The sequence below is a fragment of the Microtus oregoni genome, unplaced genomic scaffold (assembly GCF_018167655.1).
Source record: "Microtus oregoni isolate MIOR12 unplaced genomic scaffold, Mior012 000048F_ref0000485, whole genome shotgun sequence".
In the NCBI taxonomy this organism is placed as follows: Eukaryota; Metazoa; Chordata; class Mammalia; order Rodentia; family Cricetidae; genus Microtus; species Microtus oregoni.
Genome location: NW_024543222.1, coordinates 3,561,136 through 3,585,781, shown reverse-complemented (window position 1 = coordinate 3,585,781; position 24,646 = coordinate 3,561,136). Strand labels below are relative to the sequence as shown.

At 52.8% G+C, this 24,646-nt stretch overlaps 1 protein-coding gene and 1 long non-coding RNA gene across 9 annotated transcripts; one reads left to right on the top strand and one right to left on the bottom strand.

The window, feature by feature from the left end:
• Positions 1-10,014: 10,014 nt before the first annotated feature.
• Positions 10,015-18,874, bottom strand: LOC121436241. The gene is made up of 3 exons (XR_005972667.1): positions 18,121-18,874; positions 17,719-17,810; positions 10,015-12,987 (listed from the first exon to the last, which is right to left on the bottom strand). It is a non-coding gene; the product is annotated as an uncharacterized LOC121436241 (long non-coding RNA).
• Sphk1 (sphingosine kinase 1) lies at positions 18,672-24,390 on the top strand. Of its 8 annotated transcripts, none has more exons than XM_041636009.1 (7): positions 18,672-18,773; positions 19,358-19,794; positions 21,599-21,805; positions 22,607-22,759; positions 22,838-22,932; positions 23,007-23,122; positions 23,334-24,390. In XM_041636009.1, the coding sequence occupies exons 2-7, from the start codon at positions 19,668-19,670 to the stop codon at positions 24,112-24,114; spliced, it is 1,479 nt and encodes a 492-aa protein (XP_041491943.1). In that variant the 5' UTR covers positions 18,672-18,773; positions 19,358-19,667; the 3' UTR covers positions 24,115-24,390. The 8 variants fall into 8 exon arrangements, with proteins under 8 accessions (XP_041491943.1, XP_041491946.1, XP_041491942.1 ...); XM_041636012.1 differs by lacking the exon at positions 18,672-18,773 and adding an exon at positions 20,093-20,323 and having other exon boundaries at positions 19,155-19,681; XM_041636015.1 differs by lacking the exons at positions 18,672-18,773; positions 19,358-19,794 and adding exons at positions 21,009-21,028; positions 21,187-21,280.
• Positions 24,391-24,646: the final 256 nt, after the last annotated feature.

The following is a 24,646-nucleotide window of genomic DNA, read 5'->3' as shown; positions in this document are numbered from 1 at the left end:
TGCGTGTGTGAGTGTGTGTGTGTTTGTGTGTGTGTGAGTGTGTGCGTGTGTGAGAGTGTGTGTGTTTGTGTGTGTGTGAGTGTGTGCGTGTGTGAGAGTGTGTGTGTGTTTGTGTGTGTGTGAGTGTGTGTGTGTGTTTGTGTGTGTGTGAGTGTGTGTGTGTGTGAGTGTGTGTGTTTGTGTGTGTGTGAGTGTGTGCGTGTGTGAGAGTGTGTGTGTGTTTGTGTGTGTGTGAGTGTGTGCGTGTGTGAGAGTGTGTATGTGTGTTTGTGTGTGTGTGAGTGTGTGCGTGTGTGAGAGTGTGTGTTTGTGTGTGTGTGAGTGTGTGCGTGTGTGAGAGTGTGTGTGTGTGAGTGTGTGTGTGTGAGAGTGTGTGTGTGTTTGTGTGAGTGTGTGTGTGAGTGTGTGTGTGTTTGTGTGTGTGTGTGAGTGTGTGCGTGTGTGAGAGTGTGTGTGTGTTTGTGTGTGTGTGTGAGTGTGTGCGTGTGTGAGAGTGTGTGTGTGTGTTTGTGTGTGTGTGAGTATGTGCGTGTGTGAGAGTGTGTGTGTGTTTGTGTGTGTGTGTGCGTGTGTGAGAGTGTGTGTGTTTGTGTGTGTGTGAGTGTGTGCGTGTGTGAGAGTGTGTGTGTTTGTGTGTGTGTGAGAGTGTGTGTGTGTGTGCGTGTGTGAGTGTGTGTGTTTGTGTGTGTGTGAGTGTGTGCGTGTGTGAGAGTGTGTGTGTTTGTGTGTGTGTGTGAGTGTGTGCGTGTGTGAGAGTGTGTGTGTGTTTGTGTGTGAGTGTGTGTGTGAGTGTGTGTGTTTGTGTGTGTGTGAGTGTGTACGTGTGTGAGAGTGTGTGTGTGTTTGTGTGTGTGTGAGTGTGTGCGTGTGTGAGAGTGTGTGTGTGTGTGAGTGTGTGCGTGTGTGAGAGTGTGTGTGTTTGTGTGTGTGTGAGTGTGTGCGTGTATGAGTGTGTGTGTTTGTGTGTGTGCGTGTGTGAGTGTGTGTGTGTGAGTGTGTGTGTGTGTTTGTGTGTGTGTGTGAGTGTGTGCGTGTGTGAGAGTGTGTGTGTGTTTGTGTGTGTGTTTGTGTGTGTGTGAGTGTGTGCGTGTGTGTGAGTGTGTGTGTGTTTGTGTGTGCGTGTGTGAGTGTGTGCGTGTGTGAGAGTGTGTGTGTGTGTGTGAGAGTGTGTGTGTGAGTGTGTGCGTGTGTGAGAGTGTGTGCGTGTGTGAGAGTGTGTGTGAGAGTGTGTGTGTGTTTGTGTGTGTGTGTGAGTGTGTGCGTGTGTGAGAGTGTGTGTGTGTTTGTGTGTGTTGCTAAGCCACAGAGTCAGACCAGAGCTCCAAAAATGCCTTTATTAATATTGAGAGAGAAGGGGGCCGGGGAGACTCCTGGTCACTACAGTGCTTACAAGGAAAGTAAGCATGAGGGCCTGAACTTGATCCTTGACAGAGAATGCCAGCACAGAGCTGTGTGTCTATAAACCCAGTGCTGGTGAGGCAGAGGGGAGGATCCTGGGAACTTGCTCAGCCAGTGTTCCCACATCAGTCCAAACCACACGTTCCAGATTCAGTGAGAGACTCTGCTGCAAAACGAAGGGGGAGAGCAACTGAGGAAGGTGACCGATGTGATTTTACACACACACACACACACACACACACACACACATACACACACACACACACAGAGGGAAGTGTATGCAGGGTGTTCTGATTTGCTTCTTGTTTCATGCCCAAATGCAACATGGGGAGGAGAGGGATTATTTGGCTTACACTTCCACCACACAGTCCACCACGGAGGGAATGGCAGAGCAGGATCCAGACAGGAGCCACAGAGGAAGGCTGCCTCGTGGCTCGCTGTCCGGCTCATGGTCAGCTGCCTCTCTCATACCACCGTGGACCACCTGCTCAGGGGTGGCACCATTCACGGTGGGCCAGACCCTCCCACAGAGTCCCAGGCCAATCTGATTTTCTCAATTGAGGTTCCCTCTTCCCAGATAACCCTAGCTTGAATCAAGTTGACAGAAAAATGAACCAGCTGCATGGTGAGCTGTCTCAAACAAAACAGCTAAATGGAAAATCAGCCGCCTCCAGGGGTGAGATGGGGTTACAGATAAATATTGTCCCGTGAGATAGATCGCAGCTGTAGCACCAAGACCAAGGCTGGACACCGGTCATCACACTGTGAGACAGGCATTGGAACGTGCTGGAAGGAATGTGTTTGTAACATACAAGTACAGTCGGCCCCGTTCTTACCCACTAAAATGGACATCTCCTAAGACATCACCATCAATCCTTCTTTCCCTGCCCCCTCCCAACCCGCTCTGCTCCTCACAGGTAGAAGAACCCACTTTCTATCCCTGGAATCTGGGCTGACGACTTCAGTCCCTTGATTGACAAACACAGTGCAGCTGAGAGTGATCTTCTGAGACACGAGGCTGGGGTGGGAGATGTCCCGTGATTTCTGACTTGTCTCTTGGCATTCTGTCTAGGAACCCAGCCGTAGCTTCACATGGAAGGACCACCCTGCCTGAAGTCCCTGTTAGAAGTCAGAATCTACTCTGAATGTGTCAGAGAGCAACACCATTGCTCAGGCCCAGGAACTTTGCAGCAACAGGACACCCCCAAGTAAGAGCACTCGGCTGTGCCCTGTCTACCCACAGCCCACGGAGAGAGAAGAGTAACATTGTCTTAGGTCAGTACACTTAAGGAACACGTACAGGTTAAACAACACAGGTTCAAGGTGTTTTATGTTGTGACTTTTGAGACAGGGTCTCACTAGACCAGGCTGGCCTCAAACTCAGAGATCTGCCTGCCTCTGCCTCCCAAGGCTGGGATTAAAGGCGTGTGCCACTGCCACCCAGCTTAGGTTCAAGTTCTAACGTGAGCACAGCACTGACTCATATTTCAGCTCACATAAGAGCCCTGCGAGCCTCCCTCCACTTCCCACCTCCCTTTGCTCTCTCCTTCCTGTCCTCCTCTTCCTGTGACCCCTCCCTGCTATCACAGTCACTGTGGAAACGCAGCCAGGCTCTTCAAACTCTGACAGAGGTGACACACTCAGGGGTTAGGGTGCTTGCCTAGCGGGCCAGCGGCTCCAGAACACGGGATCTGGAGGCAGGAGGGTCAGAACAAGAAATTCAAGATCGTCCTCAGCTAAGCAGTGAGTTCAAGGGCAGCTGGGCTACGTGAGACCCTGGGAAAGTGTGTGTGTCACAAGAGCGAGGACCAGAACTCAAGTCAAAGGCTGTGTGCAGTGGCACACACCTGCCACACCTCCCAGTGAGGGTGAGAGGGGAGGTGGGGACTTGCCGCTCCTTGGAAGCACACAGCTTGGTACTTAAAATTCCAGGCTAGCCGGGCGGTGGTGGCGCACACCTTTAATCCCAGCACTCGGGAGGCAGAGGCAGGCGGGTCTCTGTGAGTTCGAGGCCAGCCTGGTCTACAAGAGCGAGTTCCAGGCTCTAAAACTACAGCGAAACCCTGTTTCAAAAAAAACAAAACAGAGAGAGAGGAGGGGGGGAATTCCAGGCTAATGAGTCTGTCCCAAAAATCTGTAGGGCACCGGAGAACCTATCTATGCATGCCACGCACCCACACACCTGCACCCACACACCTGCACCCACATATGGCCACACAAAGAAATCTGACCATGTCACAAACACAGTGTGCTGACACGGAAAATCAAACCAACCACCCAACACAAAAAAATCAGGACAATTCTCGGTTGACAGTTCACCAGCCAGCAGAGTAAGGACCTCATGGTAGGAACGTACGATTTTGTTCCCCGCACGGTGGCAAGCAGGATCCCCTAGTAATTAAATACCAATTAGACATTAAGAAAAAGCCAGTTCCAAATCATAGCACTGTTCAACAGGGAAATGGGATAATTTAGCTTTGTTAATTGATGAGACCTCTCGGACTGATGATGTTAAGGACTGCAGAACCAGGACCACTCTGCCCCTTTACTTGGAGCTGGGTGGCAGCCCCACCCCCACTTTCTTAGAGGGGGGCATGGCACCCCCCTTTTCGTGTAGTAGTGTGGGTGGCAGCCAGCTTTGTCACCATGCCTGTGTTTCATGCTGGTGTCTGGAAGGAAGTGGGAGAGATTGCGATAGCATGTGTCATCCCTGAACTATGCCTGGGTTGTTTCCGGGGCTGGTTACAGCTAACAATGCAGGTTACATCACTTCGGAGTAATGGGGAACCCACTGCCGCATTCTGCATCATCGGAGGGTTCTGAGTGGCGGTCAGAGAAGCGGCTGCGTCCTGGTCTGGTGAAGCGGCTGAGTCCTGGTCTGGTGTCCCTGCTTTGCTCCACAATCGACTTCAGTTTGTCCTTTGGTAGCACACTGGTGTTCTGTCTTCATGGTAGAATCTAATGTTAAAGCAATACTCTTGCAACTAAGGGCCACTGAAATAAAAATGGCTTATTGGGCTGTTGAAAATGCTAGCCAGAGCCCAGTGGAGGTGGCAGATGCCTTTAATCCTAGCATTTGCAGAGGCAGGGGGATCTCTGAGTTTGAGGTTAGCCTGGTCTAAAGAGCGAGTTTCAGGACAGCCACAGCTACGCAAAGAAACTCTCTCTCAAAAAAAAATTAAAATAAAACAAATAAGACAAAATGCTAGCCAGGGCTAGAGAGATGGCTCAGTGGTTAAGAGCAATGGCTGCTTTTCCAGAGGACTCAGGTTCAATTCCTAGCACCCACATGTTGGCTCACAGCCATCTGTAACTCCAGTTCCAGGGGATTCGATTCCCTCTCTGGTCTCCTTGAGCACTAGGCATGAATATGGTGCAAAAATACACTCAGAGAAAACACCCATATAGCTGGTTGTGGTGGCAGCACACACCTTTAATTCCAGCACTCGGGAGGCAGAGGCAGGCAGATCTCTGTAAGTTCGAGGACAGCTGGTCTATAAGAGCTAGCTCCAGGACAGGCTCCAGAGCTACAGAGAAACCCTGTCTTGGGGGGAAAAAAAACCCATATACATAAAATAAAGTAAAAAGTAAATTTAAAAAATGAACATACAGTTTGTTTTTGTTTTAAAGTTAGCCAGGAGCCGGGCGGTGGTGGCGCACGCCTTTAATCCCAGCACTCGGGAGGCAGAGGCAGGCGGATCTCTGTGAGTTCGAGACCAGCCTGGTCTACAAGAGCTAGTTCCAGGACAGGCTCCAAAACCACAGAGAAACCCTGTCTCGAAAAACCAAAAAAAAAAAAAAAAAAAAAAAAATTAAAGTTAGCCAGGGTTCAGTAATACAGCTTAGTGGGTGAAGGTGCTTGCTGCCTGACTGGAAACCAGAGTTCAATCCTCAGGACTCACGTGGTTGGACAGAACTGACTCCCTGGAAACTCCCTCTGACCTTTGCAAGAAACTCTCTATAGGATGCACCCAAACACACATACACACCACACCACACACACACACACCACACAGACACATACCCTATACACACACACACCATACACACCATACACACACACCACACACACACCACAGACACATACCCTATACACACACACACCACACCACAGACACCACACACACATATACCACACATCACCACACAAACACCACACAACCCACCACACACCACACACCACACACACACCACACACACATACCACACAGACACCACACAACACACAAACACCACACCACACACACATCACACATACATACACACCACACACACACACATACCACACAGACACCACACAACACACAAACACCACACCACACACACATCACACATACATACACACCACACACACACACACACACACACACCACACACACTGCACAGTGGGGGGTTGGACAGAAGGAGAATTAAGGGAACCAGTTGAGATGAGGAAGGGGACCATGGGAAACAGGGGACAAGAAAGGGTAATGGGGGTGACTCTGTCCCAAATACTTCACATACATGCATGAAAATATTAAAATGAAATCCATTATTGTGTATAATTAATATAAGCTAATTAAAAATGCTAGCCAGAAAAAGCATCAAGCTTCAGACAAGTCTTTCCAACCCACAGCATCGGGGCTTGCTAGAAGTCGGGTCACGGCCTGCTGGACCGAGAGTGAAGGAAACTTTTATGGACTGGGGAGAAGGAAGCCGACGTTGTCTCCACGCGCCTGCGCTGGCCTGAAGAGCAGGTTAGGCCAAGTGAAGAATGCTTTGGGGCAGGAGAGACCCTGAGGAGAGAGCTGTGGACCCTGTGCCGGGAGCATTGACGCCAGAGGCTTGCGGCAGTTTGAAATCACAGCACACTAGGGGAAGGCACGGCTGCGTGGTGTTCTTCATTAAATTTAGGACACCTCTGTTTTTTGTTGTTTGTTTGTTTTTCTCTGGTCACTGGTGACCTCTGAAAACAATTTGGGGCAGGTAAGTCACAATTTCAGAAGGGAGCCCAGCACAGGTGGCTTCAATGTGCTGCCTACTTTAGACATCAGGTGCAATGACCTCAGCTGCCATCTGGGTGGATGCAGCCTGCCACCTCCTCTCCAGGGAATAGCTTCCATGTAGGGATGGTACAGGCCAAATATCCCTGTGGTTTTCTTAGCACTGGAATGACTGAGCCTTTGGGTGAGGGTCCTTAAGTGAAGAAGCCCCTCCCCCACACCTTCCCTTTCCCTCCTGCCATTATTATTAGGAAGAATAAAAGAACAGAATAAAGGAGGCAGAAGCCAGCACTAGGTATTCCAGGCATGTGCTCCACCACCGTGTTACAGCCCAGTCCAAGCTGGGTTCTAAAGTTTCCATATTTTTAAAAGATTTATTTTTTTTCTCATTTTTTTTCAAGATAGGGTTTCTCTCTGTAGCCCTGGCTGTCCTGGAACTCTCTCTGTAGACCAGGCTGGCCTTGAACTCACAAGGATCCACCTGCCTCTGCCTCTGAGTGCTGGGATTAAAGGCTTGCACCACCACTGCCAGCTTTATTTTTTTTAATTGTGTGTGTGTTGGGGGGGTGGGGTTGTGCCCACAGAGACCATAAGAGGGTGTTGGGTGACCCCAGAGCTGGGTTACCTAGAACTGGATTTACATATGGTTGTAGTCTGCCGAGTGGACAATGGAAATCAAACCCTGGACCTCTGGAAGAGCAGCCAGTGCTCTTGACTGCTGAGCCATCTCTCCAGCCCTGTTAATATATTAAATAAAATAAAATAAACCAAAAAGCCAGATGTAGTGCCTCATGCACTCAATCCCAGATTGAGAGATTGGGTCAGGAGAATTGCATCAGCATGAGGCCAGCCTGGACTGTAGTGTGAACTTTTGTCTCATAAAACCAAACATAAATCAGTAGAACAAATTCATAAAGTTTATGACCTGGGGAGTGAGGATGTTGCTCATCGTCAGTGTGCTTACCCAGCATGCACGGAACCCTGGGTTCCATCCCCACTAGTGCGCAAACCAAGCATGGTGGCACACTCATGTAAGCCCAGCACTTGGGACACGGACACAGCAGGGCCAGAAGTTCAAGGTTATCTTCAGCTACACAGCGAGTTTGAGGTCAGTCTGGGCTATATGACACCACTTTCTGGACCAAGAAAGTCCCTCCAAACAGTGCCTGCTTCTGGGCTGGTTGCCACCTCCCTCTGCTGACAGGGAAGGGATGAGGCTCTGCTGAGAGCTGCAGGAAGAGCCGCTGGCCTCCTGTAATTAGGAAGACAAAAAGCAGCTGGCGAAGCCAGCGGACTGTGTGTTCCCGCCCCAACCAGAGCCGCACCGTGTGTTCCCAAACACCGAGCCCTTTCCACAGCTTTCCCGTGCCAATGCGTTTGTCATTTCTTTCCCTCACTGCCCTAGTCCGGCCAAATCTCTGGAGTCGGCAGCTGAGCACGGTTTTGGGGTTTACCATCCATCAGTTTGGCATGCTAGGTAGCTGTCACCAGTCAGTCATTCTCCAGCCTCTGGCTGACTTTAACGGCACCTCTGATCATGTATACAGACATGTATGTACATATTGATTTTTTTTTCTTTTGAGATAAGGTCTCATTGTGGAGCCCTGGCTGGTGCTGGAACTTGTTCTATAGCCTTCAACTCACAGAAGACAGATTCCCTCATTTTAAAACCTGGACATGAATGTTTGTAGTCCTGGCTCTCAGGAGGCTGAGGGAAGATTCCAGACCAGTCTGGGCAAGATTCTGTCTTAAAAACAAGGCGAGGGGTTGGAGATTTAGCATAATGGTAGGCTGCTGGGGTTGGGGGGGGGCGGTGGGGGAGAGCAAAATGAAACAGGGAAAAAGATATTTTCCTCGAGTGGTTGGTAGCCCCCACGCTCACGGTTTCCTTTATTGCTGGCATGTATGTCCACAGAGGTGAAGATCCACAGGGGCCAAGGGAGACATCGGGCTCTTGATCTGTTGCTCTCCACCTCATCCCCTTGGAACAGGGTCTCTAGCTGAACCTAGAACACTCAGTCTTGCTGGGCTGGGCTGGCCGCTGCAGCCCTGCCCTTGTCTGCACCCCAACACTGGGGTTACAGGCTCACACAGCTTTATTGACATCTCTATGTGGGGACCAGGATTCAAACTCAGACCCTCATGCTTGCACCACGTGGGCTCTTACCTCAGTGGAGCGGGTTCCTCTGACCCGGTGTGGACAGGAACTTAGACGCCTACTCTTCATAGTCTGGGGGGTGGGGGCACACATTCGAGGTTCCTAAAAGGGAGGCCAGCGCACTCCTCAGCATCCCTGGGTCACTGTGGCTCCTGACTTCTGCTCCTTCTTCCCCAAGTCCTGTGCCTCTGCGAGCTTCAAAGGGGGACAGATGGCAGATTTACTTGCGAGGGCTCAGCATGTCCTCCCATAAGAATACGCTGATGCCTGCCAAGAGCCCAAAGGAGGCTGAGCTGACCCTGTGCTCACCATCCTTGGCAGTTAAGATGTGTTTTCTCCTCGCTCTAGAGTCTAACTCTCTCCAGCACACCGCCGTGTGTGTGTGTGTGTGTGTGTGTGTGTGTGTGTGTGTGTGCGCGCGCGTGCGCGCGCATATTTCAAGACAAGGTTTCCCTGTGCAGCCCTGGATATGTCTGCCTCTGTCTCCCAAGTCCTGCGATTGAAGGATGCGGCACCATGCCCGATTTAGAGCCTAGTTCTTGGTCTGGGATCCCAGAGCAATAGCAACTCGACCTAAAAAGCTTTGTGCTTATTTGCAAATGCCCAGCTCTGATGCGGGGACGTTTTTCTAGCCACGCTAAGTCAGGAAGACTGATTGGTCCTTTGAACTCTGTACCAGGTTGGTTCATCTGCCCCTCTGGGACTCTCAGCCTGTGAAGCCAGGGAGGCGTGGGGTGGGAAGGCGTCCCTCCAGAATGCCGACATCTCGGTAGGGGGCTCTGTATTCAGAAGCACCCTTTCCCCTGGGGGGCTCTGCTGCATCTGCCAGAGCGGCACGAACAGGAGAGGCCAGTCTCGCTGTGCAGTTTGAAGAACCTTGCTGAGGAGTTTACGGAGACAAATGGAAGGTAAGCGCTTCCAGTCTTGCGCTCCACTCCTGTCGCTGGGATGAAATCCTGTGCCAAGAGAGGCTGAAGGAAGAAAGAGCCCAGAGCTCCCAGTTCAAGGCTCCAGTCCTTCGTCCAGAACTGGCTGTAGCAGGAGCTGGCGGCAGGGAAGGAGAGGCAAGCCACGGGTGAACGTTTGCCCCTCAGCTCCAGGACTGCAACAGGGAATAGTACCACCCACGGTGGACAGGTCTTCCCACTTTAAGGTTCTCCCAATCACCCTCCCAGGCTTGTTCAGAGGCCCATCTCTCTGGTAATACAATCGTGTTGGCTGACAGACGACACTGTCTCTAAGCTCCTCCGCTTTTTAGAGCACTCTCGACCTTTTTTTTTTGTATATTTAAAATATACATATTTTTAGCTCAGTGGTTGAGTGCTTGCTTAGCACCCACCAAACTCTAAAATCAATCCCAGCATGCAAAAAAAATCTCTTTTTTTAATTTTAAAGACATATTACTAACCAATCAATCTACAAGCCTTGAAACAAGAGACAGTAAAGATCAAAATCCGAGCCAGGTATGGTGTCACATGTTTTTAATCTCAACACTCTGGAGACAGAGGCAGGCAGACTTTTAAAGAGTTTGGAGCCAGTGTGGTCTACATAGTGAGTTACAGGCCAGACAAGGCTACTTAGTGGGACCCTTTCTCAATGCAAAATAAAATAAAATAAAAATAAAAATTCCAGTTGGTTGTGGTGGTGCATGCCTGACCCTAGCATCTGGGAGGTGACAGTAGGAAGGTAAGAGATTCTAAGCTATCCTTGGCCACAGTGAGTCTGAGACCAGCCTGGGCTACATTATACCCAGCCTCAAAACAAAGGGGTTACAGAGATGATTCAGGGGATAAAGTGATTTGCACACACGAGCATCTGAGTTTATATTCCATAAAAAAAGCTGGGGTGCGGTGGCCTGTGACCCCAGTGCTGGGAGGATGGAGGCAGGCCAATTCCGAGGGCTCACTGTCCCACCTGTCTAGCCAAAACAGTGAACTCGAGGTTCAGTGGGGAACCCTGTCTCAAAAAACAAAGTGTTAACCCCTGACCTCCACACACATTGCCTCTCTGAGCATATCTACCTGTCCACAAGCCATGCCTACCACAGACGCAGTAAAACAAGGACCAGCCACGGTGGGGGAGCTGCTTGTGAGCCTAGTAAAGGAGCTAAAGAAAGAAGGTTCAGGAATTCAAGGTCACCCTGGACTACATAGGACCTTATCTAAAAAAAAAAAATTAAAGTAAAAAGTAATAAAGTTTTTATAGGGAGAGAAACAAAGGAAAGAGAAAAGAAGGAGGAAGGAAGAAGAAAAAAGCAGGAAGAGAGCGCTGAACTCAGCACCTAGGCGGGTGATCTCTTGCTGACCACACTCAGCTCTGAAACCGGGCCAGAGGAAGCCGCTGGGATCATCTGACAGACAGTGCCGTGAAGGAGCAGTGACATCTCAACTCATGCTCAGATGCCAGTCACGTCCCTGCGGCCAGGACTTCAGGGAACAAGGAACTGCATCTTTGGAGACTGGCCCTCCTGTCGCTTGCAGCCGTGCAGGGTCATGCTGTGCTCCCGTGCATGAAGCTGCCTCCGCCAGCCTGCGTGGGGTGCGCCGAAGGCGTCCGTTCCCTTGTCCAGTGCCCTGTTGTCTGGCTCACCCTGCACAGTCTTTACCTAAATTACTAGGCTTGCGTCTGCAAAGAATTTGAGGCTTTGACCTTCAGGAACTGAGCCTCCAGGGAAGGGCTGTTCTATTTTCGGGACGTGGATAACGAGCGTGAAGAGTAGGCAAGCCTCGCTCCTGGGCTTCGTGTCTTCTCCAGCTTGGCAAATCAGGGGATCTGCCTCCCTCCCCCTCTTTTGGCCCTAGTCCTCAATGATTTGGCTTCCCAGGGGAAGCCATGAGGGGCACACCCCTAGGGCAGCACCCCAGAGTATCCTGTGTGTGTCTGTCCACCTTCAGGTAGGTGGACGCAACCCCAGACAATTAGTATAAAGTCACTGTCTCCCGGGGATCAGGGCCAACCCCCTGTCTGTCTGTTTGCTTTGGGAAACATCCAAGGACACATTTTGAGAGATGTGGAAGTAGAAAACATTTCAAAACAAAAAGTACGGGGAAAACCGTGCACACCCCATCCCCCAGCCTCTGAGCTCTATCTATGGATGCACACACCCATCCCTCAGCCTCTGAGCTCTATCTATGGGTGTACACACCCATCCCCCAGCCTCTGAGCTCTATCTATGGGTGCACACACCCATCCCCCAGCCTCTGAGCTCTATCTATGGGTTGCGGGGAAAACCGTACACACACCCATCCCCCAGCCTCTGAGCTCTATCTATGGGTGCACACACCCATCCCCCAGCCTCTGAGCTCTATCTATGGGTGCACACACCCATCCCCCAGCCTCTGAGCTCTATCTATGGGTGCACACACCCATCCCCCCAGCCTCTGAGCTCTATCTATGGGTGCACAACCCGTCCCCCAGCCTCTGAGCTCTATCTATGGGTTGTGGGGTTGTGGGAGCAGCCCTGCTTTCCTACCCTGACTACAGGGGAGCCGGTTCTGCTTCCAGCCTCCCACTTCTAGGATCTGCCTGAGTCGGGTGGCCTGCCATGCCATAGCTTCTCTTTCCTCAGGAGGTAAGGTCGGCAGACTAGGATTCCTGTGCCAACATCCAGGAAACATCCATCCTGCTTGTATCCAGGATGTGGGGTTGGGCAAAGGCCAGGTGGCAGCCCACTTCGAGCCCCAATGGAAGGTAATGTCAGAGGGAGTCCAAGGAAGGCTGCCACTGAGGGACTCTTCTCAGAGTCTGTGGCTGGCAGTCTGGTCAGCCTGGTCCACTTTTGTCACAGAAGAACAGAGCAGCTGGGCTTCCAAGTCACAGGAGAGGTGACAGCAAAGCCGCGGAGTTCCATTGGTGCCTAGGGGCGGGATGGGAGGGAGATGCAGGCAGTGCTCATGGGTAAGCCTGCAAAGCAGAGTGGGGAATTGTGCCAGGCTGAGAATGGAATGGCTGGGCTGTTTCCAGCCCCTTCCTCAGGTGAAAAGTTGGGGTTCTGCGAGCCTGTCAGTACTATGTTTAGCAAAGACGCCAGCTCCTCCCTCTTGGGTAATTTTCAGAAATAGAAACCAATTTTTCTCTGCACTGGATCTCAGTCCCAGCAAGACTGGTTCTAGTCCTACTCAACATAAATTCTTATTTTGGGGGAAAAGCAAGACCTTGGTTTGTGTTTGTTTGGGTAAAACCAGAGGAGGGAGAAGTTGGGAAAGAAGGTTCTGGAGCCAAGTCAGGAGAGGGTTACTACATTATTTTCATTTCTAGCTGTGGTTAGCAAAACCCTGGCCCCTAAAAATGTCTCCATCACAGTCCCAGGAGCCCGTGGTTGAACATGATACGTTCCATGCAGAAGAGACTTTACAGATGTGACTAGGAGTCTGGAGGTGGCCTGGGAGTAGCGGCACACACCTTTAATCCCAGCACTTGGGACTCTTCCCAAGATCTACATAGCAAGACCTAGGAAAGACAGAGATACATAGTGAGACCCTGTCTCAAATTAAATAAATAAAACAAACAACAAAAACAATCTGGATGTGGAGAGAGGGTGGGGCTAGGCTCCAGTTGGAAGAGTCTTACGAAGCATAAAGGAAGATTGGGGTCCTGGCGCATGTACCATATAAACTGGGTGTGATCTCGCATGCCTATATTCCAATACTTGAGAAGCGGATGCACGAGGAACAAGAATTCAAGGCTATCCTTGAGACCAGTTTGGGGTACATGAGAAGGAGTCTGGAGACAGAAATTTATCTGGGGGCACCTGGCAGGGGTCAATGATCCCAGGGACCTTGCAAGAGACAGGGAGAAGGAAGAAAGGAAGGAATTTTGAAATAAAATCTGAAGCCAGGCAGTGGTGGTGCATGTCTTTAATCCCAGCACTCGAGGGGCAGAGGCAGGCAGATCGCTCTGAATTTGAGGTTGGTCTGGGCTACAGAGCGAGTTCCAGGACAGGCCCTAAAGCTGCAGAGAAACCTTGTCTCGAAAAAGCAAAATAAATAAATATAAAAAGAAAGAAAATACATTCTGAAGATGTATCAATGACTAGCTTTGGTCATGAAGGGTCCTTATACCAAGGAATGCAGCCTAAAGAAAAGGCTAGGTTACACAAACCACAGGTCCAGAACGGTTAGAATAAATTCGTGGTAAGCCTGAGTTGCTGTGAAGACATGTCATACAGCATCCAATGCAAGGCTTTGCTCCTCCAGGGACTGGGGAACAATCCATCTGCTCAGGAAGCTGGAGCTGTCATAAGCCAAGGGAGAAGCCAGGATCTGAAGGTCAAGGTAGCCAAAATAGTGCAGGAGCCTGGCTGCCTGCAGATATATGCAATAATCGCACCTGGGCCAAGCTTGGGAAGAAGGCGGTAGGCTTGGCTTCCAGGCACTCCTCCCCTTTCTCCTGAACCCCCAGGCACTATTCATATCAGTTCCCCCTTTCAGGATGCCTAGTGTTGTTATGTCTTTCCACTGAAGGCATAAAACCTTGATTCATAATGGTCCTAAGAACTTATGAGGTTCCCCGCCCACTCCTTCAAGCTTGAGGAGTGTTTCTAGACGAGGTAATGAAGGCTGCATCTTTGTCTAACCCACACATCTTGGGCTGGGAGTGTAGCTCAGGTAGAGTATTCCCAAGGGCCAGTATTTAATCTCTAGTGCCACATAGGGGCATTTTATTATAGAAAATATTTTCAGGGGTTGGAGCTCAGTGGGTTAAATGCTAGCTGTGCAAGCTGAATTCCTGAGTTCAGATTTCCAGCAGAAGTGTAAAACTCAGGTGTGTGGGAACATGCCTGAGACCTCAGCTCTGGAGCTGGGATAGGGATTGAAAGGTAGATTCTAGAGGCATGCTGGCCGACCAGTTTAGCTGAAACTAGCTCTAGTTTCAAAGAGATAAACTGTCTCAAAAATAAGTCCAGCTGTGGGGAGGTGGCGGCTCACACCTTTAATCCTGGCACTCGGAGGCAAAGGCCGGCGGATCTCTGTGAGTTTGAGGCCAGCCTGGTCTACAGAGCAAGTTCTAGGACAGCTAAGGGCTGTTACACAGAGAAACCTTGCCTTGAAAGACCAAAAGCCAAACCAAAAAAAAAAAAAAAAAAAAAGAGGAACAACTGGTTATGGTGGCACTGTGTGTCTTTAACTCCAGCACACGGGGGAAGAAGGATCTCCAAGCTCAAGGCCAGCCTGATCTACAGTAAGACACTGTCTCAAAAACGAACAGAGATGGCCTAGAATCTTTGCCTTTCACATGTGCGTGTGTGCGTGCGTGTACAGATAAGCTTGCCTAACCTTGAAAACATTGTCTGTATGGATATATAAACAAATCTAAGAAGTCAGAGGTGAAGCTAGATGAAGAGGAAGAGGCCAGGGTGATCACAAACAGCCCAAGAAACCCCGAAGACTATAGGCAGAAATCAGGAGCATCCTCCGATTTACCCTCCCCCCAAACCTCAGGAGCACCAGGCCTGCTGACACAAGGAGATGCTTTTCTGAGCCACCGGGATGTTTAGGCAGGTGGCTGGGATCAGCCAAATGGCACACCTGTGGGTGTTCAGATTCCAGAGTGTTGTAGCCAGGGTCAACAAGGCCGAGGGGGAAGGGTATATGGGAAACTGAGTCCAAAGGCCCAGGGGGCCTGGGTCCCAGCTGCAGCAAGGTGGCCCAGGAGGACAAGGAGAGTTCCTAAGAGGTCGTCTTAATTGGTGTTGTTTTGTTTTGTTTTGAAATGTATGAGCTTAAACTGGGTGGTAGATGGCAGAGGCAGGCGGATCTCTGTGAAATCAAGAGCTAGTTCCAGGACAGGCTCCAAAGATACACAGAAACTCTGTTTCAAAAACAAAACAAAACAAAACAAAAAAAAAAAAGAAAGAAAGAAAGAAAAAGAAGTGTATGAGCTTTCTGTCTGCATGTACTCCTTCATGCCAGAAGAGGGCATTAGATTCCACTATAGGTAGTTGTGACCCACCATGTGGTTGCTGGGAACTGAACTCAGGACCTCTAGAAGAGCAGTCAGTGCTCTTAACCGCTGAGCCATCTCTCCAGCCCCTTAGTCCATGTTCTATTGCTGTAAAGAGACATCATAACAAGCCGGGCAGTGGTGGTGCACGCCTTTAATCCCAGCATTCGGGAGGCAGAGGCAGGCGGATCTCTGTGAGTTCGAGACCAGCCTGGTCTACAAGAGCTAGTTCCAGGACAGGCTCCAAAACCACAGAGAAACCCTGTCTCAAAAAACAAGAGAGAGAGAGAGAGAGAGAGAGAGAGAGAGAGAGAGAGAGAGACAGAGAGAGAGATCATAACAATGGCAACCCTTCTAAAGGAAAGCATTTAACTGGGGCTAGCTTAATGTTTCAGAGGTTAGTCCATTATCCGAGTGGCCGGAAGCATGGTGGCACACAGGCAGATCTGGTGCTGGGGAAGGAGCTCCGAGCTCTAAGAGAGAGCACTGGCACTGGATGGGGCTTTTGAAACCCCAAAGGTCAGAGTTCCTAATGCCACTCCCTAAGCACTCAAATAGAGGAGCCTCTGGGGGCCATTCCTATTCAAACCATCAGAGAGATAGAGCTGGGGTAGAGCAGGGTAGAGCCGGGGTAGAGCCGGGGTAGAGCCGGGGTAGAGCGGGATAGAGCCGGGGTAGAGCGGGATAGAGCCGGGGTAGAGCCGGGCTGGGGCAGGGTAGAGCCAGGGTAGAGCAGGGTAGAGCCAGGGTAGAGCAGGGTAGAGCCGGGGTAGAGTGGAGTAGAGCCGGGGTAGAGTGGGGTAGAGTGGGGTAGAGTGGGGTAGAGCCGGGGTAGAGTGGGGTAGAGCCGGGGTAGAGTGGGGTAGAGCCGGGGTAGAGTGGGGTAGAGCTGGGGTAGAGTGGGGTAGAGCCAGGGTAGAGTGGAGTAGAGCCAGGGTAGAGCCGGGGTAGAGCAGGGTAGAGCCGGGGTAGAGCAGGGTAGAGCAGGGTAGAGCGGGGTAGAGCCGGGGTAGAGCGGGGTAGAGTGGGGTAGAGCCAGGGTAGAGCGGGGTAGAGCCAGGGTAGAGCTGGGCTGGGGCAGGGTAGAGCCGGGCTGGGGCAGGGTAGAGCCGGGGTAGAGCCGGGGTAGAGCATCGCACAGAAGAGGAACCCCAGGTGAAATCTCCACTCAACACACAGCCAGACATCCTGCACAGCCTCTCTGGGTCTCCAACCCTCCCTGTGTGGCCCGCGGCACCCCCAAGCAATGCCTGGCACGGCCATCATGGAGCAATCTGGGAGCAATCAGAACGGAAAGCCACACAGCCGACAGTCTGGGAACAGTTTACCGTTATCAGAGGTGAACGGTTCCCTTCTCTTACAACCTCCCAGGCAGCGACAGTAAAAAGAGAAAGAATCTGAGGCCCAGAAGGCCTGCACTTGAGGAGCTGAACTCACCAGGGAAGCTGAGCTTGTGATCTCAGCACTCAGGAGGCTGAGACAGGAGGATTGCCTTGAGTTTGAGGCTGGACCCGGGGCTAGTTCACAGTACCCGTAAGGAGACTCACTACCATACATAACTTCAGTTCCAGGAGATCCAATGCCTCTCCTGACCTCCACAGGCACAGACACACATGTACACGTGTGGTGTACATGCAGAGATGCAGGCAAATAACCCACGCACAAAACTAAGTGGACCTGCAGATGCTTTTTTAAAACTACGAAACAAAACCACTGCCAAGGACAGGGAGAGTGACTCAGCTGGTCTCGTGGTGGCCCCATACGCCCAAAGCCCTGAGTTTGATTGGCAGCATTACATGAGCTTGATGTGGTAGGATAAAGCTGCCATCTGAACACTAGGAAGGTAGAGGCAGGAAGGTCAGGAAGCTACCATCCTCATTTACATAGCAAGTTCAGGGACTGCCTGGGATACAAAGCCCTGTCGAATGCCGTAAAAATAAAATAAAAATCACCCACGGAAGGTAGCTTCAGGCACGGTGGGTGAGGTGCCAGGCATCCCGACCTAAGGAAAACAACAGGGGCCAGTGATGACTCTGCAGGTAAAGGCGCCTGCCACCAAGCCTGACTCCCCGAGTTCAAGCACCGGGGATTCTCACAATGTAGAGAACAAGAAAGTCCGTTGCCGTTTATACTCATATTATGGCATGCCAGTGCACGCGTGCATGCTCGCACGTGCGCGCGCACACACACACACATACAAACATGTAAATAACAAAAAACATTTACATGTTTGGTCACCTGGTAGCCTTGAGTTCCTGGGGTGCAGAGGCCAGGTCTCGTGACTGCTTGCTTGTCTCTTGTCTGGCCTGAGGTAGGGAGATATTTCCTTTCTGGGAAAGCCATGCAGGGAGGAAAACAAAGCCTTTGTCTGTGAGACAGGTATGGCCAAAAATGGAGGACTCCCCTGAGGCTAAGGCTAGGTGGGTCTTCCTGGACACAGGCTGGTTAACGGGGAGGGGGGTGTGTGTGCTCGCACATGGGGAGGGAAGTACTTGGGGGTAAGTGCTGTTTCCTTCTCCTGGAGACCCTCAGGCTGCTGGGTACCTGGAGAGGCTGTTGAGGTTGAAAATCCACCAGGCTAACAGATCCCCAGATCCCCTCTGGAGGGACATGGCCTCACAGACTGGGGGAAGGGCTCACCTTTCTTCTCAGCTGTGTTGGGAAATGGTTTGACAGCTCCACTGAGATCCTTAACCTCTCAGGGTTTCAGTTCCTTCAAGTTTCACAAACACAAACCAACATCTTTTTATTGTTGTTGTTTTGCTTTTTGAGATGAGTTTCTCTGTAGCTTTGGAGCCTGTCCTGGAACTCACAGAGATCCGCCTGCCTCTGCCTCCCGAGTGCTGGGATTAAAGGTGTGCACCACCACCGCCCGGCTCACAAACCAACATCTTGTTCATGTCTAGTCCTGGATCCGGGGCCAGAGGTTTCTGGAGTTAGGATAAAGTTCTTTAGAAAGGGATGGTGTCTAGAAAGGCTGCCCAGGATGGGGGAGGGTAAGGAGGATAAGAGAGACAAAGGCCAAAGAGGTGAGGAGGCCAGGGGATGAGGCAGCTGGGAGTACAGAGGAGCCATTGTGCAGACTGGAACTGGGGCCAGACTGGAACCCCCCTCCCACTGGATCTTCAGGGTCAGGAAGGGAACTGGCCCTGAGGCCCAGGGATAAAGAGCCTTGCAGGCTGGGTCTGCTTCTCTCACCAATTCAAAGTCTTCCGTCAACCTCGCCCCAGCTGGCCTGCAGTCTGAGAAGATCCAGCCCCACGCCCCTAGGAAAAAACGCGACCCTGCTCCAGGTCAGCATTTAGAGCATGGATTTACACGCAGCCCGCAGCCCGGTCTTTCCTTTCCCATGCCTCAGTTTCCCCTCTTCAGTTGCTAACAACTAGCTTTTCAGGCTTGGTAGACAGCCCTTCCCCCAAAAATGTGTGTGTGTGTGTGTGTGTGTGTGTGTGTGTGTGTGTGTGTGAGAGAGAGAGAGAGAGAGAGAGAGAGAGAGAGAGAGAGAGAAAGAAGGCGCCTGGGCAGCCAGCCCCCTCCAAGCTCGCAATCTCGGGGACAATAGCTTCCTGAGTTTGCTAGATGCCAAAGCCAACCTAGACACCAAATCTCTGGAAAGGGGTGGGACAGGACAGAAAGAGGAGCGAGCAGCAGTAAGATCTGACTGAGCCCCCTCCTCCCACCACGGCTCGCTCGCGTCCTCGCAGCGCGTGACCGCGGCACTGCGGCTGCAGAGCCGCCATCCCCTGTCCGCGCTGGATTCCTGGGGTGTGAGGTGGGAAGCCGGAGATGGGGGTGGGTGCAGGACCAGATCTCCGTGGCCACGCGCGGCGGCACTGGGGGTGTATGATGACGCCCGTGCCTCCTCCAACTCCTCTAGTTTTTTGTTTCCGGGAGTTTCTCCACCCGCGAGTGTGTCGCTGAGTCACCTTCTCGGAAGACTCGGGTCAAGCTGTCCCGGGGCGGTGCAGAGCCAAGGTACATATTGCAGAGACGCGTGCGGAACCGCAGGTTCAGCCTGCGTCCCCTGGCCAGCCGGGGACCCCTAAAATAGTGAGAAACTCGGTTGGGAACTCAGGAGTCCGCTGGGAGAGAAGCCACCTTCAAGGCGTGACCCAGTTCACTGCAACGCCTTGTTATCTGCTCCCCTGCTCCTCCGGAACTAGCACCTTCTGGACTTTAAGAAGGCGATGCAAAGAGAGAGGTGTGTGGGGTCGCGCGGGGGCCGGTGTGGGCGTGCGAGCCCTCCGCATCTGGAGCCGGACCATTGCAACTTCCTTCCTCCGCGGGTCTGGTGTCTGTTTTGGTCCTGCCTGGGTAGGTCAGAGTCGGACTTGGGAGCTTCATTTTCCCAATCTCCGCGAATAATCTTCCAGAAATTTAAGTCGGGTTAGTTATGGACCCCCTTAGGTCATTTGCCGTGAAATACATCACTTACACAACGACCCATGCGTCCTGTTTATCTCCACCGAAGCGCACACTCCCGGTCTCGTGCATCTTCACCAGGAACTTGCCCCAGGGGGTGGGGAGCGGTGGGACCACGCCCCCATGCTTGCCCCTCCAATCCCGGTGAGAGCCCCCCAGTTCCTCTGTCCACCCTGTTGGGTTTCTCCAGTTGGTGAGGACTGTGGATCCGGATCATCCGCTGCAGGCAGCTGCCCAGGCCTCGACAGTATTTCCTGGGGGAAAGGCTCCAACTTTGGAGGTTGCTGAGGAGGCTCCCTCCTCCGGACTTCGCGCTCCAGCTAGGAGTCCCCAAACCGGTTCAGCTTTCTCCCGGAAGGCATGACAAACTGCTTCGGGTTCGGCGGCTGAGTGGTCCAGCGGCTGCGTCTGGAAGCTAAAAGTAAATCCACCACGAAGGAACAGGGGAGCAAGAGAAGCTTGCGGGTGGCGGGTGACCCGACCTGGCCCAGAGTTAGGACAGCAGGAAGGATCTGGGTGTGTAATTCTCTGATCAGGCTGGGGTTAGGCGATGCCAAAGAGGCTCCGCCTCCCTACTGTGAGCAGCGGTTGAGGTGCAGCCCAGGGTCCTCAGAGAGAGCGCGGAACCAAGCGCACCCGAGGCCCACTCGGTTGCTGGGCAAGGGGATCTGGGCTGCGCCCTCGCTTTCGCGCTACTTAAAGCCCTGCGCGGAACTCCACGCCTCGCTGATTTCCTGAGCTGTTCCTCCAGCTTGTCCTCGACAGGGATGCACAATCGGGTCCAGGGATCCAGTCCCCCACCCCCAACATCTGCACGTGGCCGAGCCGTGGGTCGCAGCGACCGTGTTGCGGGCGGCACTGTGATGATCCGGGGCGGGTGGGGGACCAGGGCGGTGAGCTGCGCTGGTTCCACCCAGGAGAGCCCAAGGCACGTGGGGCGTGGCCAGGCTGGCGCAGAGACTCAGCGCCCTCCCCGCACCGCAGCCAAGTTGAGCGAAAAGTTTGAGACCGGAGGGGAACGATCCCTGGGAATCGGTGCCAACCCTGTGCTTCAGTTGTCCCTCAGTCGCGAGGTTGAGCCCAGAGGAGATGCTTTCCGCTACAGGCCGCTAGAGGGACCGACTGGGTAGGGACGTCCTCCACACCCCCGCCCTCCCGTAGTTGGCGGTGCCTTCGTGGGCCCGCCAGGGAGACCGCCACACGTCTGTGCCTTCAGTGCACACTTGTGCTGGGGCAGCGCAGAAGGCAGCCGTGGGTCCATCCAGCACGGGCTGGATTTTGCAGGACCTGGGCACTGTTCTCAAGAGCGCAGCGAGCACCCCTTTTGAAGACCCAGCGGCTTCGGAATTCAGGCGGGGGACGCGGCGACTGGACCAGAGTGAGCGCCTAGCAATGCCAGTTCTGGGAATTTTTGCACCGGGACTCTCCACCAACCCCAAGGGGTGAAGAGGCCTGACGAAGGGAGCCACGGGTCACTGACTCATTCGTCGGGCCGGAATCCAGAGTCCTCTGGAACGGAACGTTCGTGGGGTGGGAGATCTGTTTGGAAAGCTTGATTCTGGACGCATGGGGCTCTGTGATTCCGTAGCATGCAGCTCCCTCCGCGAGGTCTAGGAGCTCTGGCTGGGCACGCTGCCCCACATGCACAGAGCCCAGGCAGCGACCCCCACCAACACTGTCTCCTCCTGTCCCCCAGATCTGGCCGCCTCGGGGAATGACGGGGCCGCTCTCACAGCCCAGGGAGGTGGAGAGGGCGAGCCCCACAGCCAGTCGCCAGACACCCTCCTGGGCAACACCGATAAGGAGCTGAATACAGGAGTCGCCGTCACCCCTAGCAGCGCCGGGACAGCGCTGGTGGCCCCTTGTCAGCGGGAGCCCCCCCGGGACCTGGCTATGGAACCAGGTTTGTGGGGTACCTGTCTGGGAAAAGCTAAAGGGATGGATCCCTTTGACCAATAAATAAACGATGGGCCATAAAAAGCCTAGGGTCGCTCGAGAGAAGCATTTTATCCCACAAGGCCAGAAGTCGGCTGGCCCTGAGCCAAAGAAAGAGGTATTGCGGAGTCCCACTCTGGGACAACCTGTGGGAGGCCGCTTCCTCTTGCAGGGCTGTTACCCAAGTAGTGGGCTCCTCCGGTTATGTCACTGTAGCTCTTTCGCCCTCTAGCGGCTAGTTGGGGACATTGCCTTCTTTCTCTCTTCTTTTCTTTCTTTTCCCCCTCCCTCTCTTCTTCTTCTTCTTCTTCTTCTTCTTCTTCTTCTTCTTCTTCTCTCTCTCTCTCTCTCTCTCTCTCTCTCTCTGTCTCTCTCTCTTCTCTCTCTCTTTCTGGTTTTTCAAGACAAGTTTCTCTATGTAGCACTGCCCATCCTGGAACTCACTCTATAGATCAGGATCAGGCCTGCCTCTGCCTCCCAAGTACTGCGATTAAAGGTGTGCGTCACCACTGCCAGGCTGTTTTTATTTAAAGGTTTGATTTTTGTGTATGAGTGTTTTGATGGCATGTGTGTATGTATGTGTGTGCGCCCAAATGTGTGCTTGGTGCCTTTGAAGGTCAGAAAAGAGCGTAGGATTCCCCTGGAACTGAAGTTTGGGGCCATTGTGAATCACCCACCATCCAGGTGCTGGAACCGAACCTGGATCCTCAGCCAGTGCTTCAAATTCCTGAATCCTCTCTGCAGCCCCGCCTGGTTTGTTTTTTTATAGCAGGCTGCCCTAGGGGATTGCTCCCGCGGCCCTGCAGAGTGCTGGTGCTGCTGAACCCCCGGAGCGGCAGGGGCAAGGCTCTGCAGCTCTTCCAGAGATTTGTGCAACCCCTCCTGGAGGAGGCTGAAGTATCCTTCAAACTTACGCTCACTGGTGAGTACTGTCCCCAGGGGGTAAAGGGAGCATTTTCTGCCAGAAAGCCAGCACTGAGAGCATCAAATCCTCCACCAGAACGGCCGAACCATGCCAGGGAGCTGGTGTGTGCAGAGGAACTGAGCCACTGGGATGCCCTGGCGGTCATGTCCGGTGATGGTCTCATGCACGAGGTAAGAACTGAGCTGGAGGATGGCCCAGAGGGTTTGGGATAGTTTCCTGGACTGAGGCCACTCTGCTTTCACAGGTGGTGAATGGGCTGATGTCACGGCCTGACTGGGAGATTGCCATCCGGAAGCCCCTGTGTAGCCTCCCCGGAGGGTCCGGCAACGCACTGGCGGCTTCCTTGAACTACTATGCTGGGTAACAGCTGAGGGTCCAAGCAGGCCACGTCCCCTACCACCAGGTTTTCCAAGTTCCTGTGGGAAGCTCCACGGTCTCTTCTGGAGCTGCATCCTCAGTTTACTGGGTCACTGGGTCCACTAACTCCCCAGGTCCACCGTCTCCCCCAAAAGATCTAAAAGGGGATGCATGAGGGCTCCTGCCCCGTTCCACCTGAACTTTAACCTTGCAGGTACGAGCAGGTAACTAGCGAAGCCCTCCTGACCAACTGCACGCTGCTCTTATGCCGCCGACACCTGTCACCCATGAATCTGTTGTCACTACACACGGCTTCCGGACTGCAGCTCTATTCTGTGCTCAGCCTGTCCTGGGGCTTCGTTGCTGATGTGGACCTGGAGAGTGAGAAGTACAGGCGCTTGGGGGAGATCCGTTTCACAATGGGGACCATCTTTCGCCTAGCAACCCTGCGAATCTACCAGGGCCAACTGGCCTACCTTCCTGTAGGAAATGCTGCCTCGGAGATGCCTGCTTCTCCGGCACAGGCGCACCAGGGCCCTGTGGACACATACCTTGTTCCCCTGGAGGAGCCGGTGCCTTCTCACTGGACCGTGGTGCCGGAACAGGATTTTGTTCTGGTGCTGGTACTGCTACATACCCACCTGAGCACCGAGATGTTCGCAGCACCCATGGGCCGTTGTGAGGCTGGCGTTATGCATCTGTTCTACGTGCGTGCGGGGGTGTCAAGGGCCACGCTGCTGCGTCTCTTCCTGGCCATGCAGAAGGGCAAGCATATGGACTATAACTGCCCATACTTGGTGCACGTGCCTGTGGTTGCCTTCCGCCTGGAGCCCAAGAACCAGAGGGGCATGTTTTCCGTGGATGGGGAGTCAATGACATGCGAAGCCGTGCAGGGCCAAGTGCACCCAAACTATTTTTGGATGGTTTGTGGCAGCAGAGATGCCCCATCCAGCTGGGAGCCTCAGCCGAGGCCATCTCCAGAAAAGCCATTATGATTCCCTGGCTCTCCGTGCCTTTGTCTGTCTACACTGAGATGGGACCCTCTCCTGCATCCATGCCCTCATATGGGAGGCTATCTAAAGCTCACAGGGAGGTGGTAGGGACCCTGTAGGGAAAGTAGGAAGGCGGGGCTGTAAGAAAGGCTCTGCCCCCTAAATGCTAGAAGGCGAAGCTGGGCAGGCACCCTCTGGCTGGGCAGTTGCATCTAGAAGGCACTTACCATTGTGCTTGGAGCCTTTCTGAGACTCAAATCCAAATAAAGTGACTTCCAATCTGCTGATCCTGTTCTAGGACTGGGAAGAGGATGGGGTTTTACACTAGCAAGGGCTATGAAATTGTACTGGGGATTGAACCCAGTGTCTCTGGCATGCTATGCAAGCACATGATCACTGTTATGTGCCCATGGCACAGTCATGTTGGTGCTGAGCACACAGACTCCCTTCAGCTGCGGAGGCCCGCAAAGCCTGGCCAGCTGCCCCATCCCCACATGGGAAGACTGAGGCTCTGCCTTCAGATCCAGTTGGCACC

Bases quoted from the DNA above. Each gene is read 5' to 3' on its own strand.
- Sphk1 (XM_041636009.1), top strand. From the start codon at position 19,668: ATGCAAAGAGAGAGGTGTGTGGGGTCGCGCGGGGGCCGGTGTGGGCGT. The intron at 19,795-21,598 runs GTAGGTCAGAGT...CCTGTCCCCCAG, and splicing joins TCTGTTTTGGTCCTGCCTGG to ATCTGGCCGCCTCGGGGAAT. The intron at 22,760-22,837 runs GTGAGTACTGTC...ATCCTCCACCAG, and splicing joins CTTCAAACTTACGCTCACTG to AACGGCCGAACCATGCCAGG.